At 56.3% G+C, this 16,723-nt stretch overlaps 1 protein-coding gene across 1 annotated transcript in view; it reads left to right on the forward strand.

Annotated features, from left to right (window-relative positions):
- The window catches only part of ZFYVE28 (zinc finger FYVE-type containing 28), a 102,558-nt gene that overhangs the window by 46,620 nt on the left and 39,215 nt on the right, over nt 1-16,723 (forward strand). The window contains exons 3-7 of the mRNA XM_070372833.1: nt 7,690-7,827; nt 9,177-9,379; nt 10,443-10,532; nt 11,931-12,020; nt 13,926-14,027. Of these exons, the coding sequence (XP_070228934.1) occupies nt 7,690-7,827; nt 9,177-9,379; nt 10,443-10,532; nt 11,931-12,020; nt 13,926-14,027 (623 nt within the window). The remainder of the gene's footprint in view (nt 1-7,689; nt 7,828-9,176; nt 9,380-10,442; nt 10,533-11,930; nt 12,021-13,925; nt 14,028-16,723) is intronic.

Here is a 16,723-nt window from a genome sequence, read left to right on the forward strand (position 1 = left end):
ACCGGGGACCATGAGGGTCTCCCTCCTGGCTGGCCCCTGGACAGCCTGCTTCCCCAGCAGAGGATGGCCACAGTCCCTGCAGCTCACTGAGCCCTGCCAGGCAGGAGGCCACTCTCTGCCCCTCCCCACCTGGCCCTGCTCTCCTGGCAGGGGGGCACTTGCTTCCTGGGACTCTTTGATCCCAAGCCCCCCGGGGCCTGCTCACTGCATGTTACACCGACGGACCAGGTGGGTGAAACTCAGCGGGCGCCTCACAGAACCTCGGCAGGAAAAGCAGAGAGGGAGGTCCGCCCTGGGACTGGATGCAGGCGAAGCAGCTTAAAAAAGGTGGAAGAAAGTCATAAAAATCGGCTAAAGTACCTCATACTCACACAGAAACACCAGAACCTTCCATGTCTCAGGCTCCCTAAGGACCTCCGTGTCAGGGTCCCCAAGGCCATCCCAGGTTCCAGCAGGAGGACGCGCAGGACTGGGCACATTGATCCTCTCGGCTCCGATCCATCATAGCAAGAAGCTGCGAAGCAGAACCAGCGATGGGAGAAGGTCCAGTGGGGGAGTGGGGTCCAGGGGAGACAGGCCCCAGATTCCAGAATCCCGTCACAAGGACACACAGACCCACAGAGACACGTGTCCCTAGGGAAGCTTGTCACAGACTCAGAGCCGGGGTTCTCACTGGGGGGCCGGCCCTGCGGGCCCCTCTGCTGGGTAGACACTCAATCCAGCCCCAGGGAGGAGGGTGTGAGCACAGAAAGAGCACGGAGGCACAGGGAGCCCCCATCTGTGGGGGTGCTGGGGGCCCTCCCGACACCCCAGCTCCCGGACGCCAGCTCTGCACATGGGCCTCTTGGAGGACGGCAGTCAGGCCCGCTGGGAGGGCCTCTGTCTACACAACCGCATGGCCCCAAGTGTGGCTGAGGCCCCCTGGGCCCTGGCTCAGTACTCAGCTGCCCGCTCAGGAAACAGGACTTTGGCAGCTCAGGAAAGAGCCGCCAAAGTGAGCCTCCCTGTGCGAGCCACACCTTCACAGAGGCCCGGCATGGTCGCATGTAACTGGCCCATTACTGCAGCGCCCCTCGTTGTCGGGGGCTCCTGCGGCAGTGAATTCCTACGAAGCTCAGCTGGTCACAGTGGGAAGTGATTTTCATCTCTAACGTCTCCTGAAACAGGCATTTTGCCCTTTCTAGTTTTCATCGAGGTCTCACGTTCTGTTTGTCACGATGCTGTTGGTTCATTCCCTCCTTCGTTCTGCGGCGCTTACCCACAGAGGTGCCCCTCTGCAGAAGGCGGATGATGGCACGGGGGGCAGGCAGGCTCGAGGGGGATGGGGTGGGTGTCTCGCGGACTGCTGCAGTCAGGGAGGGATTTGGACAGAGGCCGCACGCAGGGAGGGGTGCCGTGAGTGACCACAACACACGTGAGATAAAATGTGCCAGCCTGGCGGAGGGGCTGGCTGCAGCACGCCCTGCCGGGCCCCCGCGTGGCCTTGACTTTTAGAGCCCCGTCACCCTGGGGGGATCACCCAGCTCCAGATTTAGCTGGTCCTCAGTCCAGGTGGCTTGGTGGTGAGGAATCCATCTGCCAATGCAGGAGATGCGGGTTCGATCCCTGGGTTGGGAAGATCCCCTGCAGGAGGGAATGGCAGCCCACCGCAGTCTTCTTGCCAGGAGAATCCTATGGACAGAGGAGCCTGGCGGGCTGCAGTCCATGGGGTCGCAGAGTCGGACACGACTGAGCAGACACGCGCTTGCTCTTCCCCGCCCCTGATGTTCCCAGCATCCGTGCATCAGTTCCCGGAGCACGTGGACGCCCCCTGAAGTGCCCGGAGGTCACGGCTTTCTCAGCCACGGGCGGGGGCTCGGCCCCTTGCCCGGGGTGCCTCAGGCTTCCCAGGTCCATCACACCAGGTGCCTGCACTCAGCGGGGGCGTCTGTGCAGAGCCCGCAGGGCAGCACCAGCCCAGCCTGGTTCTGCTTCCTGGGGGGGGCCTGGGGGTCACATTTTCCTAATTCTTTACAAGCCTGCTCATTTTTATATTGGATGCCTGGTATTGGGAATTCTACCTTGCTGGTAGCTGAATATTTTTGTGTTTTTTGGAGCTTTATTTTGTAATACAGTTTTGTTGCTTGGAAATGGTTTGATCCTTTGGGGTCTTGTTTTTTTTTTTTTTTTAAGATGTCATGCAGGTTCAGAGCTCTGTTTAGTCTGGGGCTAAGAAGAATTGGTACCGAGTACACCTGGGTATTACTCAATGCCCTGTGATCTGTGAGCATTTCTATGCTGTGGGCCCTGTGTCCAGCTGGACACTCAGGGAGGGGCCTCCCCGAGACTGTCTCCCCAGGCAGCTCGCTCATCTCTGCTACTCTGTCCTCTGGATTCTGGTGGCCTTGGCTTCCCCAGACTCTCGGTTCTGTCTCTTCAATGAGGGCGTTTGCTGGGTTCCACCTGGTCCCCTCTGTCTGTGCCAGGACCCAAGAATTTCCATCCAGGCGGTGAGCTGCACAGTCACAGCTCCCGCCTCATCCATTTCTCTTCTCTCTGGGATCACACGTCGCCTGATGTCCAGTGTCTGGAGAATCCTTGTCTTGTTTCCATCATTATCGTTTGAGGAGGTAGTTTTCATTCCTGTTACTCCATCTTGGTTGGAATCAGATGTCCCAGTAAGTATCCCGTGAGGGACACTGCTTTAGCTCTGAGGACCCATCAGCGTCCCTGGGTCCCTCGGTGGCTATTTGCTGGGACGTCCTCAGGCAGCTCCTGTCCTGGGCTGGGCAGTGGGGAGCATCCCCACTAAAAGGCCCCACAACTCTGGGCGAGGGCTTGGCTCGCTGGCCCACGACTCTGGGTGAGGGCTTGGCTCCCTGGCCCACGACTCTGGGCGAGGGCTTGGCTCCCTGGCCCACAACGCTGGGCGAGGGCTTGGCTCCCTGACCCGCAGGGCACTTGCTGTTGGTTTTGACATTAGTTTTTTGTGAGTTTGTTGAATCGTGAGAAAGGGACCTGCCCACCCAGAAAACCTTTTAAAAAGAGCTGACAGTGAGACGGCTCAGTGATGGTTGGGTTTTATTTTCACATTTTGTGCAATTCTGCTTATGGTGCAGAATTCCCTTCAGAGTTTACTGCATCACCTGTTTGCATTAGAAAGTCGTGCTTCCTGCTCATGGCTACTGCCTGAGGAAAACTCGAGCTCGAGCCTCAGGGGTGGGGAGGGCTGTTGAGACAAAACCGCCCAGGGCGGGACTGTCAGTCAGAGCCGTCTCTCTGGAAACCAATTTGGCGAATGGGATCAGAGCCTGTGCACGCTGCTCACACTCGGCTTTGTCATGCTGCCTCTAGGCGTGGCTTCTGAGGGACCAGCCCGAAGTGCAGCGTCAGGCGCCGCGGTGGCATTCACGGAAAATTAGAAGTGTCTGAGGGTCCAGCAGAGGAGGGAGCAGGGAGCTGGGATCCCACGAGGCTCCCCACCACAAGCTGGATTTGTGGGAAGTCATAATAACGTGTCCCGGCAGTAAGCGACAGCAGCAGCGTGCAGAATTACACGCACGGACTATCCCGGCTGACGGGACAAGAACAGGGAGCAGGCGTGCCACCTGCGGCCTCTGTGCCAAGGACACTCCCGCCCACCACTTGCCCGCTTCCCAGTTCCTGGGATGGATGTGCATGCATTTCACCCTTAGCAAATCACAAAGAAACGAAATTTTCAACATTCTCGTAATTCTACTGAATGAATGGTACATGTATACAGAACAGGACAATTTTGAGAAAAGAGTGGGATGTCACCTAAGATTCAGTAGAGCAGGTTTGAGGAGGCTGGGCTACAGGTCAAGCCTTAGTGACGTCCATCCGACAGCAGGTCTTGCCCGACCCTGTTGCCCTCAAGCCCAGGATGACGCAGGCTGAGAATGTCAATCAAAGAAGCACAGAGAGTGGACACTGAGGAGCCTCTTTCAGAGCGTCTGTCCACCCGGCTCCGTTCAGTCGCTCAGTCGTGTCCGACTCTTCGTAACCCCGCGGACTGCAGCAGGCTAGGCTTCCCTGTCCATCGCCAACTCCCGGAGCTTGCTCACACTCAGGTCCATTGAGTCAGTGATACCATCCAACCATCTCATCTTCTGTCCTCCCCCTCTCCTCCTGTCCCCAGTCTTTCCTAGAATCATGGTCTTTTCCAAGGAGTCCGTTCTTCGCATCAGGTGGCCAAAGAATTGGAGTAACAGCTTTAGCATCAGTCCTTCCAATGAATATTCAGGACTGGTCTCCTTTAGAATGGACTGGTTGGATCTCCTCGCAGTCCATGGGACTCTCAAGAGTCTTCTCCAGCACCACAGTTCAAAAGCATCAATTCTTTGACGCTCAGCTTTCTTTATGGTCCAACTCTCACATCCATACATGACCACTGGAAAAACCATAGCTTGGACTAGACGGACCTTTGTTGGCAAAGTAGTGTCTCTGCTTTTTAATATGCTGTCTAGATTGGTCATAACTTTTCTTCCAAGGAGCAAGTGTCGTTTAATGTCATGGCTGCAGTCACCATCTGCAGTGATTTAGGAGCCAAAAAAAGTAAAGTCTGTCACTGTTTCCATTGTTTCTCCATCTGTTTGCCATGAAGTGATGGGCCCAGATGCTGTGATCTTCGTTTTTTGAATGCTGAGTTTTAAGGCAACTTTTTCACTCTCCTCTTTCACTTTCATCAAGAGGCTCTTTAGTTCCTCTTCACTTTCTGCCATAAGTGAGGTGTCATCTGCATATCTGAGGTTATTGATATTTCTCCCGGCAATCTTGATTTCAGCTTGTGCTTCATCCAGCCCAGCGTTTCTCATGATGTACTCTGCATTTAAGTTAAATAAGCAGGGTGACAATATACAGCCTTGACATACTCCTTTCCGAATTTGGAACCAGTCTATTGTTCCATGTTCGGTTCTAACTGTTGCTTCTTGACCTGCATAGAAATTTCTCAGGAGGCAGGTCAGGTGGTCTGGTATTCTCATCTCTTTTAAAAATTTTCCACAGTTTGTTGTGATCTACACAGTCAAAGGTTTTGGCGTAATCAATGAAGCAGATGTTTTTCTGGAATTCTCTTGCTTTTTCTATGATCCAATGAATGTTGGCACTGTGATCTCTGGTTCCTCTGCCTTTTCTAAATCCAGCTTGAACATCTGAAAGTTCATGGTTCATATACTGTTGAAGTCTGGCTTGGAGAATTTTGAGCATTACTTTGCTGTCGTGTGAGATGAGTGCAATTGTGCAGTAGTTTGAACATTCTTTGGCATTGCCTTTCTTTGGGATTGGAATGAAAACTGACATTTTTCAGTCCTGTGGCCACAGCTGAGTTTTCCAAATTTGCTGGCATATTGAGTGCAGCACTTCCACAGCATCATCTTTTAGGACTTGAAATAGCTCAGCTGGAATTCCACCTTTACTAGCTTTGTTTGTAGTGATGCTTCCTAAGGCCCACTTGACTTAGCATTCCAGGATGTCTGGCTCGAGGTGAGTGATCACACTATCATGGTTACCTGGGTCATTAAGATCTTTTTTGTACAGTTCTTCTGTGTATTTTTGCCACCTCTTCTTAACATTTGCTGCTTCTGTTAGGTCTATACCGTTTCTATTCTTTATTTTGCCCATCTGCTTCCCTGGTAGCTCAGTTGGTAAAGAATCTGCCTGCAATGCAGGATACCCCAGTTTGATTGCTGGGTTGGGAAGATCCACTGGAGAAGAGATAGGCTACCCGCTCCAGTATTCTTGGACTTCCCTCGTGGCTCATCTGGTAAAGAATCCGCCTGCAGTGAGGGAGACCTGGGTTCGATCCCTGGGTTGGGAAGATCCCCTGGAGAAGGCAAAGGCCACCCACTCCAGTGTTCTGGCCTGGAGAATTCCATGCACTATATAGTCCGTGGGGTCGCAAAGAGTCAGACACAAGTGAATGACTTTCACTTTCACTTTTGCATGAAATGTTCCCTTGGTATCTCTAATTTTCTTGAAGAGAAAATTCTAGTCTTTCCCATCTCTAGTCTTTGCCTTCTATTGTTTTCCTCTATTTCTTTGCATTGATCACTGAGGAAGGCTTTCTTATCTCTCCTTGCTATTCTTTGGAACTCTGCATTCAGATGGGTATATCTTTTCTTTTCTCCTTTGCCTTCCGCCTCTCTTCTTTTCTCAGCTATTTGTAAGGCCTCTTCAGACAACCAGTTTGTATTTTTGCATTTCTTTTTCTTGGGGATGGTTTTGATCACTGCCTCCTGTACGATGTCACAAATCTCCGTCTGTAGTTCTTCAGGCACTGTATCAGATCTAATCCCTTGAATCTATTTGTCACTTCCACTGTATAATCGTAAGGGATTTGATTTAGGTCATACCTGAACGGTCTAGTGGTTTTCCTTACTTTCTTCAATTTAAGCCTGAATTTGGCAATAAGGAGCTCATGATCTGAGCAACAGTCAGTTCCTGGTCTTGTTTTTGCTGACTGTGTAGAGCTTCTCTATCTTCACCTTTAAAGAATATAATCAATCTGATTTCAGTATTGACCATCTGGTGAGGTCCATGTGTAGAGTTGTCTCTTGTGTCGTTGGAAGAGGGTGTTTGCTATGACCAGTGCGTTCTCTTGGCAAAACTGTTAGCCTTTGCCCTACTTCGTTTTGTACTCCAAGGCCAAACTTGCCCGTTATTCCAGGTATCTCTTGACTTCCTGCTTTTGCATTCCAGTCCCCTGTGATGACAAGGACATCTTTTTTTGGTGTTAGTTCTAGAAGATCTTTTAGATCCTCACAGAAGTGTTCAGCTTCAGCTTCTTTGGCATTAGTGGTTGGGCCACAGACGTGAATCACTGTGATATTGAATGGTTTGCCTTGGAAACGAACAGAGATCATTCTTTTGTTTTTGAGATTGCACCCAAGTACTGCGTCTTGGACTCTTTTGTTGACTGTAATGGCTACTCCATTTCTTCTAAGGGATTCCTGCCCACAGTAGTAGATATAAGAGTCATCTGAGTTAAACTCACCCATTCCAGTCCATTTTAGTTCACTGATTCCTAAAATGTCGATGTTCACTCTCTCCATCTCCTGCTTGATTACTTCTAATCTGCCTTGATTCATGGACCTAACATTCCAGGTTCCTATGCAATTTTGCTCTTTACAGCATCGGACTTTACTTCCATCACCAGTCACACCCCCAACTGGGTGTTGTTTTCTCTTTGGCTCCGTCTGTTCATTCTTTCTGGAGTTATTTCTCCACTCTTCTCCAGTAGCATATTGGGCACCTACCCACCATCTGTCCACCCAGGAATTCCATTTCTCCAGCTCTGTCCTCAGAAGTGTGTGCATAGGTGTTCAGAGAGACACTTGGGACTGTCACCGTGGCTGAGGCTGCAGGGAGCTGAGGGTGGGTTCACAGGGGGCGGTTCGGCCATCACAGAGGGCGCCGCACCGTACCCGTGGGGACTGACGTGGGAAGTGCCGGGGCCCTGTGGTGGGCACACTAGATACCTGGCCGTGGGGAAGGGGAGGCAGGCGGGTGGTCCTCCCTGGGTGCTTCTGGGAAGGTTGGGCTCCTTGCAGCTCGAGCCAAGCAGGCCCCAGGTGCTGCCACGTGGCCGCGTGACCTCCCGGCACACCGGGCTTGCTTCTCAGATTTGCCGAGCGGTCCTGCCAGGCCGCCCGCCGGCGCTGCGTCCCAGCGCCCTTTCTGCTTCTGTTTCAGGACAACGTGCTGAACATCATTAACCAGATTATGGACGCGTGCATCCCCCAGGACCGAGCCCCGCGGGACTTCTGCGTCAAGTTCCCTGAGGAGATCCGCCACGACAACCTGGCCGGCCAGCTGTGGTTCGGCGCCGAGGTAGCCCAGCTGTCCCTCCGTGACTGGCCCCCATGGGCACCTACAGGCGCAGGGCATCTCCTCTCCCACGGGTGGCGGACGGTACTGAACCTGCTCCCCTGAAACTACACACGCAAATACAGACACGAGGTTTCACATGTGATTTCTATGAGGCTTTCAGGCCCCCAGACATGTGAAACTGGTTCTCTGCTACAGTAACGCTAATACTCAGACAGCACTGCCCCCGCCAAGGAGCTGTTTACTCCTGCCTGGGCTGGGGGAGCAGCCCCCAGCCCACGCTGCCACCACCACTCACATGGCCCCTCAAATCTTGGTCTTCAGTTCCCGAGGAGGCGCCTGAGGCTCTGGAGGGAGGTGCTCCCCCCACCCCAGGCAGGACCAGCCTCGCTCTGGGCAGCGGTGTCCATGGGAGCCCCTTGCCCGGCCCCTCTCTTAGGACGCTAGCACATGCCGTCCCCCCGCCAGCTTTCCAGGACTCCCATGCCCCCATTTCTCTGCACGCTGCCGGCCCTGGGCCCGCCTGCTCCCCCATCTCAGTCTGTCCCAACCCGCTCCTCCGAACCGCCTGGCTGCAGTGTCCCCACTGGGGATGGCTCCAGATGGTGGGGGTGGCCCCGGGCAGGCTGTCTCTTCCCCCAGCCTCAGTTTTTACCTCTGCAAAGTGGGTCCCGAGGGCGGGGGCAGCTGTGGGAGCTGTGAGGCGAAGCAGGGAAGCTTTGTGGACACCAGGTGTCTGCATCTTAGAAAGGTTGGGGGATCTTGGGGAGCCGGGGGCAGCTCCCCGGCAGTGGGATTGGGCGAGAGCCAGAGTGGGGTGTCTGAGGGGTGTCTGAGGGGTGTCTGTGGGGCGGGGTGGAGGGGGAGGAGACAGGGGTCACATGCCCAGGAGGGCCCGGCAGAGCCCCAAACCCAAGGGCATTTGTTATCATGACTGTGATTGCTGGGCATCTAAGAGAAATCAGGAGGGAGCCGGTGCCCAGAGAGGAGGCGGCGGAAGGCGAGAGGAGGAGGGGGAAGGGGAGAGGAGGAGGGGGGAGGGGAGAGGAGGAGGGGGGAGGGGAGAGGAGGAGGGGAGAAGAGGAGGGGGGAGGGGAGAGGAGGAGGGGGGAGGGGAGAAGAGGAGGCGGGGAGGGTCTCAGGGATGAGAGTAGGGGGTAGAGTCTCGCGGATGAGAGGCGGGGGCAGGGGTCTAGGGGATGAGAGGCGGGGGAGGGTCTCGGGGAGGCCACGCCCCCCACCCCAGACCTGTGGCCGCGGCCTCCTGGGGCACGAGGAGTGGCCTGTCCTGGCGTCACTGGGGTGGTGCGTGCTCCGTGGGCGGGCTGCCCTGACCCCTTCGCCGCCCGCAGTGCCTGGCCGCCGGCTCCATCATCATGAACCGTGAGCTGGAGAGCATGGCTATGCGGCCGCTGGCCAAGGAGCTGACCCGGAGCCTGGAGGACGTGCGAGGGGCCCTGCGCGACCAGGCGCTGCGGGACCTCAACACCTACACGGAGAAGATGCGGGACGCGCTCCGGCACTTCGACGTGCTGTTCGCAGAGTTCGAGCTGAGGTGACCGGAGGCCGCCCGCGAGGGGTCGCGGCCGTGGCCTGCTGGTGGGGGACCCGGCCGTCTGTAGCCGAAGACTCCGCGAAGGGAGGCGCCCTCCCCGGCTGGCTGGTTGCGGGAGTCAGGGGTGGATGGGGGTGGGCACGGCGAGGGGAGGGGCCAGGGCAGGCGGAAGGACGCAGGGACACCCCAGGTCCCGCCCTCGCTTCTGCCCCTGGCGACCCCCCAGCGGTGAAGCCCCCCGGGCGGTCCTGTAGATGCAGGTCACTCACCGCCCCCTCCCCACCCAGCGCGTCTTTGGGCTCGCACCTGGGACACCACCGAGCCCGGATGAGGTGGCCACTAGGGTCCTGCTGGGCCCCCAGCTCCACTAAGTACGGGGAGCCCCCTCCAGCTCAGCGGGTCTGCCCTCCCCCTCCACCAGCAGCAGACGACAGGGCAGGGCCCCCTTCACCCGCCTCCCCACCCCCAAGGGCTCTGGAGGTCCCGGGACTGTGGGGACTGGGCTGCAAGATGTCCACAGAAACAGACATGCTTGGGGTGCAGGAGACCCAGGAGGCCCAATGCCCGTCCACCGCGGTGCGGGTTAGCAGAAACTGCCCGACTTGTGATGCGTGGGCGGAGGAGGAAGTCACAGGGTTCCAGATGGTTCTCTAGGGAGCGGGGCCCACACATGAGCTTTCTGCCTTTCTCCCTGCCTGTCTGCTCCAGATTTCCCCAAGTGAGCTTTTATTACAAGAAAGGCTGGTTAGTCACTTAGGAGAAGGGGAAACCGTTCTCACCTGGGGAAGGGGCCTGGATGCACAAGGCTACTCCCTCGTTCCCTCGAGGCAGGGGGGCCCTCTCGGAATGAGCAGTGGCGGCTCCAGGCCGGCGCCGCCCAAGGAGGGAGGAGCTTCGGCTGAAAACAGGAGCGGTGATGTGGGGCCCTGTGCTGTGAGGGCCTGAGAGGCGGCAAGGGGCTGCAGTCAGAGGGACCCCGTTTGGTTGTCCGTTAAGACCTTCAGGGCTCGGGGACATGGCCGGGTGCCCGGGGGTGGCCCTCACCCCGTCCCTCTGCCCGCAGCTACGTGTCGGCCATGGTGCCCGTGAAGTCCCCCCGGGAGTACTATGTGCAGCAGGAGGTCATCGTGCTGTTCTGCGAGACGGTGGAGAGGTGAGGCCCCTGTGACCCGGGGGCCCAGTCCTCGCGCCTCCCCGGCCTGAGGGACGGCTGTACCCGGGAAGGGCACCATGTCCGTGCGCCGCGTCCACCAGCCCTGGCTGCCCACCCCAGTCCCACAGTCCTGTTTCTCTGGGCCCGGAGGGTCGGTCCAGCAGGTGAAGCTTGAAGGGTCCGGGGGGCTCCAGGCTCAGCCCGAGGAGCCAGGCTCCTCACCTCCTCACCCTTCTCCCGCTCCTCCCATTCCCACCTCCTCACTTCCTGTCCTCCACTCCTCTTCCGCCAGGCCAGGATGGAGCCCTTGTAGGCTGGGTTTCAGAGGTGATACATCGGTAATGTAAGCATGCCTTGTTTGGGGGCAGGGGTCAGAGCTGAAGTCAGGTTTTATGAATAGACTAAGATTGAACCTGGAACATTCCTCGTATTTGACTAGTGCTTCAGCTGGCAGGTAAGTTTTGAACTTGCCTAATACCACATCATTGGAGAAGGAAATGGCACCCCACTCCAGTAGTCTTGCCTGGAGAATCCCATGGACAGAGGAGCCTGGTGGGCTACGGTCCATGGGGTCGCTAGGAGTCGGACACGACTGAGCGACTTCACTTTCACTTTTCACTTTCATGCACTGGAGAAGGAAATGGCATCCCACTCCAGTGTTCTTGCCTGGAGAATCCCAGGGACGGTGGAGCTTGATGGGCTGCCGTCTATGGCACAAAGTTGGACACGACTGAAGTGACTTAGCAGCAGCAGCAGCAGCAATATCACATCATTGGAGAAGGAAATGGCAACCCACTCCAGTATTCTTGCCTGGAGAATCCCATGGACAGAGGAGCCTGGCGGGCTACGGTCCACAGGGTACCAAAGAGTTGGACACGACTGAGCTACTAGACAACAACGTCACATCGTGAGTTTGTTAATTTTTTGAGACAGGTTGTTCACTCTTAGGCGTTGGTAGATATTTCAAATCAGCAAACAGACGGCAGGGAATCTTTGGTTTTGAACACGCTGGTGCGTGTCTGCCCATGCGTGCAGGGACGCCATCTCTGTATCCTTGGAAGTAGGTGGATGCAGGAGAGCAGTTGCTGGCTTCTCGGGGACTGTTAACGGTTCAGGGCAGCTTTCCTGCAGCGCCTTTGCTCTCGGGTGCTGGATGGCAAGCTGTCCCCACCAGCCCCCCTTGGCGGGCACCTCTCTCCTGCTCCCAGCTTCTGTCCAGCGGTGGGTCAGGAAGTGGGAAGGTGGGGGAGGCCGAGGGGGAGCCGCCCGTGCCGGGCCTCTTGGAGTGGGCTCTTCCAGCCGCTGTCCTCCACGTGTCCACGTGTGAGGCCTGCATGGCCGCCCTCCTGGCTCCCGTCTGGCCATGGTCACGCCTGCTCCCTGTCTCCTCCCCGCCAGGGCCCTGGACTTCGGGTACCTGACCCAGGACATGATTGACGACTACGAGCCGGCCCTCATGTTCACCATCCCCCGGCTGGCTATCGTGTGGTGAGTGTCCCTCACGGTGCCCTGGATGGTCGTTTTGCAGAAACCCAGGGGTGCCAGGCCCCTCTGGGTGGTGGTGAGCTATGCTCATACCCCGAAGGTGGCCATCCACCCGCCCCGGAGCAGTCACCGGGCGGGCCTGCCCTTGTCCCAGCAGACAAGGAGCCAGGTGTTCCAGGCACGCCGTCACCCTGGTGTGGGAGGGACCCCCAGCCTCGATGGGGTCACAGGTGAGCGTGATAGCCACGGCACTCCCAGCCTGGGGAGGAGGACCCCGCGCTCAGGCACAGGCAACCAGCAGGGGCTGTGAGAGCCGGCTTTGCAGGGATGAGAGGCGAGGTGCCCCTGGTTCCTGGGGAGGATGTGACGAGCTTGTCTGGACGATTCGCGGGCTGCCTGGGAGGCGGGGCCCGTGGGCTGAAGAGCAGGGGTCCTGGTGATGGGGTGGGAGCACAGCCGTGAGGGCTGGGGAGCTCTAGGTCAGGCCTTGGAGATAGCAGGGCAGCACGTGGATTCAGGCCTAAGTGGGATCTGGCTCGCTTTTGTGTCCCTGCCACTGGCCTGTGTCACGGAGCAGGCTCCTCCCCCCTAGTCACCCAATGTGCTCGGTGCCTGGCAGGTGGCAGCAAGCGAATTCCTGCAGAATTTCATTGTGTTGACCTAGCAGGACACAAAACACGTATTTATGAAGCTTTTTCACTGAGGTTTTATTTTTAATCATAAAAATTTGGTACGGAGGTATATATCCAGAATTAAAGTGTGAAAGTGTTAAATCAGTCGTGTCCGACTCTTTGTGATCCCATGGATTGAAGCCCACCAGACTCCCCTGTCCATGGGATTCTCCAGGCAAGAATACTGCAGTGGGTTGCCATTCCCTTCTCCAGGGCATCTTCCCAACCCCAGGGATCAAACCTGGGTCTCGTGTATTGCAGGCGGATTCTTTACCAACTAAGCCACCAGGGAAGCCCTATCCAGAAGTTAAGGATTGGTTAAAAATGATACTCTTGGGACTTCCTGGTGGTCCAGAGGTTAAGAATGCCCCGTTCAATGCAGGAGAATTAGGACCCAACGCACCGCAGAGCAGCTGACCCCGGGTTCCCCAACCCGCCTCTCTTCCGTCTGTTTCCACTCTGCCTTTGTGCTGTGACCAGCACATTTTCCCACGAAGTCAAGGTTCTGTCTTGGGAAATTGTTCCCCAAACACCGTTAATTGAACCACCGCCATCTGGAAAGTATCGCCCCATCTATGCAGTGCCCCGAAGGGCCCCCTCCCCAGGGTCAGGGCTCCTGGGCTGGTGGGAGGGCAGGCTGGGCCTCAGTCCCAACAGTAGGTGGTTTCAGGGCCAGTTCTCACCAACCCTGTGTCTGTGTTATATTTAAACACAAATCTGGTGTTTCCGGGCTTCCCTGGTGGCTCAGTGGTAAAGAATTTGCCTGCAAGGCAGGAGACTCGGGTTGGATCCCTGGGTCAGGAAGATCCCCTGGAGGAGGGCATGGCAACCCACTCCAGTATTCCTGCCTGGAGAATCCTATGGACAGAGGAACCATAGGATTCCTCTGTCCTATGGGTGGGCTTTGGTCCGTACGGTTGCAGAGTCTGAACACGACTGAAGCAACTCAGCATGCCAGTGTTTCCACTTTCAAGGAGGTAGATTTAACAACAGATCTCGATGCTGATTTATCTGATGGCAGCAAAGAAGTGTGAAGACATGTTTTATGATTATTTTATGATCCCTCAAACGAACACAGGCCGACCTGCTTTGAAAAGGGATGAAACCTGGGTAAACTGCACTGCTTTTTCCTAACTTACTTACGATTCAAGCTCAGAGGGGAGCGCATGTGGGAGTGGCCTGGGCCGGCCACGCGGCCGCAGGGCTGAGGCCGGGCTGCTTTGTGTCCTGGATGCAGCGGCCTCGTGGTCTACGCGGACGGACCCCTGAACCTGGACCGCAAGGTGGAGGACATGTCAGAGCTGTTCCGGCCCTTCCACACGCTGCTGCGGAAAATCAGGTGAGGGGAGGGCCGTGTGCCCCTGAGCCCCTCGGGGCTGCGGCTGATCCGGGCTGACATGACCTCTCTGGAGGAGTCTGGTCTTGCTTTGCCCTCTGAGAGCTCCAGGCTGTGTGTTTCCTCCGGGCACAGCTTCAGAGCGTGGCTGCCTTTGCACTTCTCTATGAAGCTGCTTCTTTGGCTTCTGTTCACTGAAAGCCCCGGCGATGACCTCCGTTCTCCTCGGGGTGCTGGCGCCTTCACTGTTGGCTCCACTGCTGGGAGCCCCCTCTGACCCCCACCCTTGCTCCCCCACAGAACAGGTGCTTGCCCTGGGCCAGTGGCCCTCAGACCCGCACACAGACGTCCTGTCCCAAGACAGCAGCCGCCCTGCTGACCGCGCGGACGCCAGGCCCCCTCTGGTTTCTCACAGAAACGTCTCTGTGACTGGCGACTGTGAACCCGGGTGGTGCGGGGTGGACGGGGCCACACACGGCATCCCCCGGGCCAGGCCGCCCCCCACAAGTGCTCGACTGGGGCCTGGGCCCGGGCCTCTGCTAGTTCTTTGACTGGTTTAGGGGGTGTGGACTAGTTTAGGGGGTTGACTAGTTCAGGGGTGTTGACTAGTTCAGGGGTATTGACTAGTTTAGGAGTATTGACTAGTTTAGGGGTATTGACTAGTTTAGGGTGTTGACTAATTTAGGGATGTTGACTAGTTTAGGTGTGGACTCGTTTAGGGGGTTGACTAGTTTAGGGGTGTTGACTTTAGGGTGTTGACTAGTTTAGGGGTGTTGACTGGTTTAAGGTGTTGACTAGTTTAGGGTGTTGACTAGTTTATGGGGGTTTACTGGTTTAAGGTATTGACTAGTTTAGAGGTGTTGACTAGTTTAGGGTGTTGACTAGTTTAGGAGTGTTTACTAGTTTGGGTGGTGTTGATTAGTTTACGGATGTTGACTGGTTTAGGGTGTTGACTGCTTTACGGGTGTTGACTGGTTTAAGGTGTTGACTAGTTTAGGGTGTTGACTAGTTTAGGAGTGTTTACTAGTTTAGGTGGTGTTGATTAGTTTACGGATGTTGACTAGTTTAGGATGTTGACTGGTTTAGGTGTTGACTGCTTTAGGGGTGTTGACTGGTTTAAGGTGTTGACTGGTTTAGGGTGTTGACTAATTTAGGGATGTTGACTAGTTTAGGGTGTGGACTTGTTTAGGGGGTGACTAGTTTAGGGGTATTGACTAGGGTGTTGACTACTTTAGGGTGTTGACTAGTTTAGGGATGTTGACTAGTTTAGGGTGTGGACTCGTTTAGGGGGTGACTAGTTTAGGGGTATTGACTAGGGTGTTGACTAGTTTAGGGGTGTTGACTAGTTTAGGGTGTTGACTAGTTTATGGCAGTTTACTGGTTTAAGGTATTGACTAGTTTAGGGGTGTTGACTAGTTTAGGGTGTTGACTAGTTTTGGATGTTGACTAGTTTAGGAGTGTTGACTAGTTTAGGTGGTGTTGATTAGTTTAGGGATGTTGACTAGTTTAGGATGTTGACTAGTTTAGGGCTGTTGACTACTTTAGGGCTGCTGACTGGTTTAAGGTGTTGACTAGTTTAGGGTGTTGACTAGTTTTGGGTGTTGACTAGTTTAGGATGTTGACTGGTTTAGGGTGTTGACTGGTTTAGGGGTGTTGACTAATTTAGGGGTGTTGACTGGTTTAAGGTGTTGACTGGTTTAGGGTGTTGACTAGTTTAGGGTGTTGACTGGTTTAGGGGTATGGACTGGTTTAAGGTGTTGACTAGGGATGTTGACTAGTTTAGGGTGTGGACTAGTTTAGGGGTGAAGCACTCAGTTCTCCTCAGTGAACAGTGCCTCCCCCACCCTGAGGCTCACTCTGCCCCTCTTGCCGCCCCCCACTCTCTCAGGGTGGCCTTGGCACCATCTGTGCCATCCTGTGGGCTTGGTGACCTAGGGCCTCCCTTGGCCTTCAGCAGCAGGTCCTCCAGCCAGCATCCCTGACCTCGACCCTTCCCCAAAAAGCTCGCTTCAGGTTGCGTGGTGCCCCCAGCAGTGGTGGCCTCTGTGGGCGACAGGGCCCAGCTGAGGCTCCTGTGGGGGTGGGTCAGGGGGCTGTCCTCCGAGGCTGTGTCCCTGAGTGCCTCCCTGGCCCCATCTCGGCGCACCCTGAGGCCTTTCCTCCCACCATCCCCGGCCTCCGAGAAGCCCCCCGTCCCCAGTTGTTGGGTCCCTGAGTGCCTCCCTGGCCCCATCTCGGCGCACCCTGAGGCCTTTCCTCCCACCATCCCCGGCCTCCGAGAAGCCCCTCGTCCCCAGTTGCTGGTCCAGGACCCCAGGGCCCCCTGCCATGCTCTCCCTGGGCCTGGCAGGACTTCCCGGCTCGGGGCGGCTTTCCTCCGCTGGCCTTCTTGCCCTTTGCCCCGTCAGGAGCCAAACGCGCTTTGAATCCAGGCAGGGAGGAGTGGCCCAGGAGATCCTGGGGGGTCAGTGGGCATCCTGAGCAGGACGTGACCCTGGACCCAGAGGCTGAGTCTTGCCCTCTCTGGGCGCTCAGCTGGGAGAGGAGACAGGGAGCAAGGGGAGAGGGTGGACAATCCTAGGCCGGGAAGGGAAGAGCAGGCCCTGAGTGGGCAGTGGCCATGGGGCAGGGTGGGCGCGTGGGGCTGGGGAGGGGCCAGGTGCTGGGGACTCTGCAGGGGCAGAGTCCAGAGCCTCGGT

Source organism: Bos mutus, chromosome 6, assembly GCF_027580195.1.
Source record: "Bos mutus isolate GX-2022 chromosome 6, NWIPB_WYAK_1.1, whole genome shotgun sequence".
NCBI lineage: Eukaryota > Metazoa > Chordata > Mammalia > Artiodactyla > Bovidae > Bos > Bos mutus.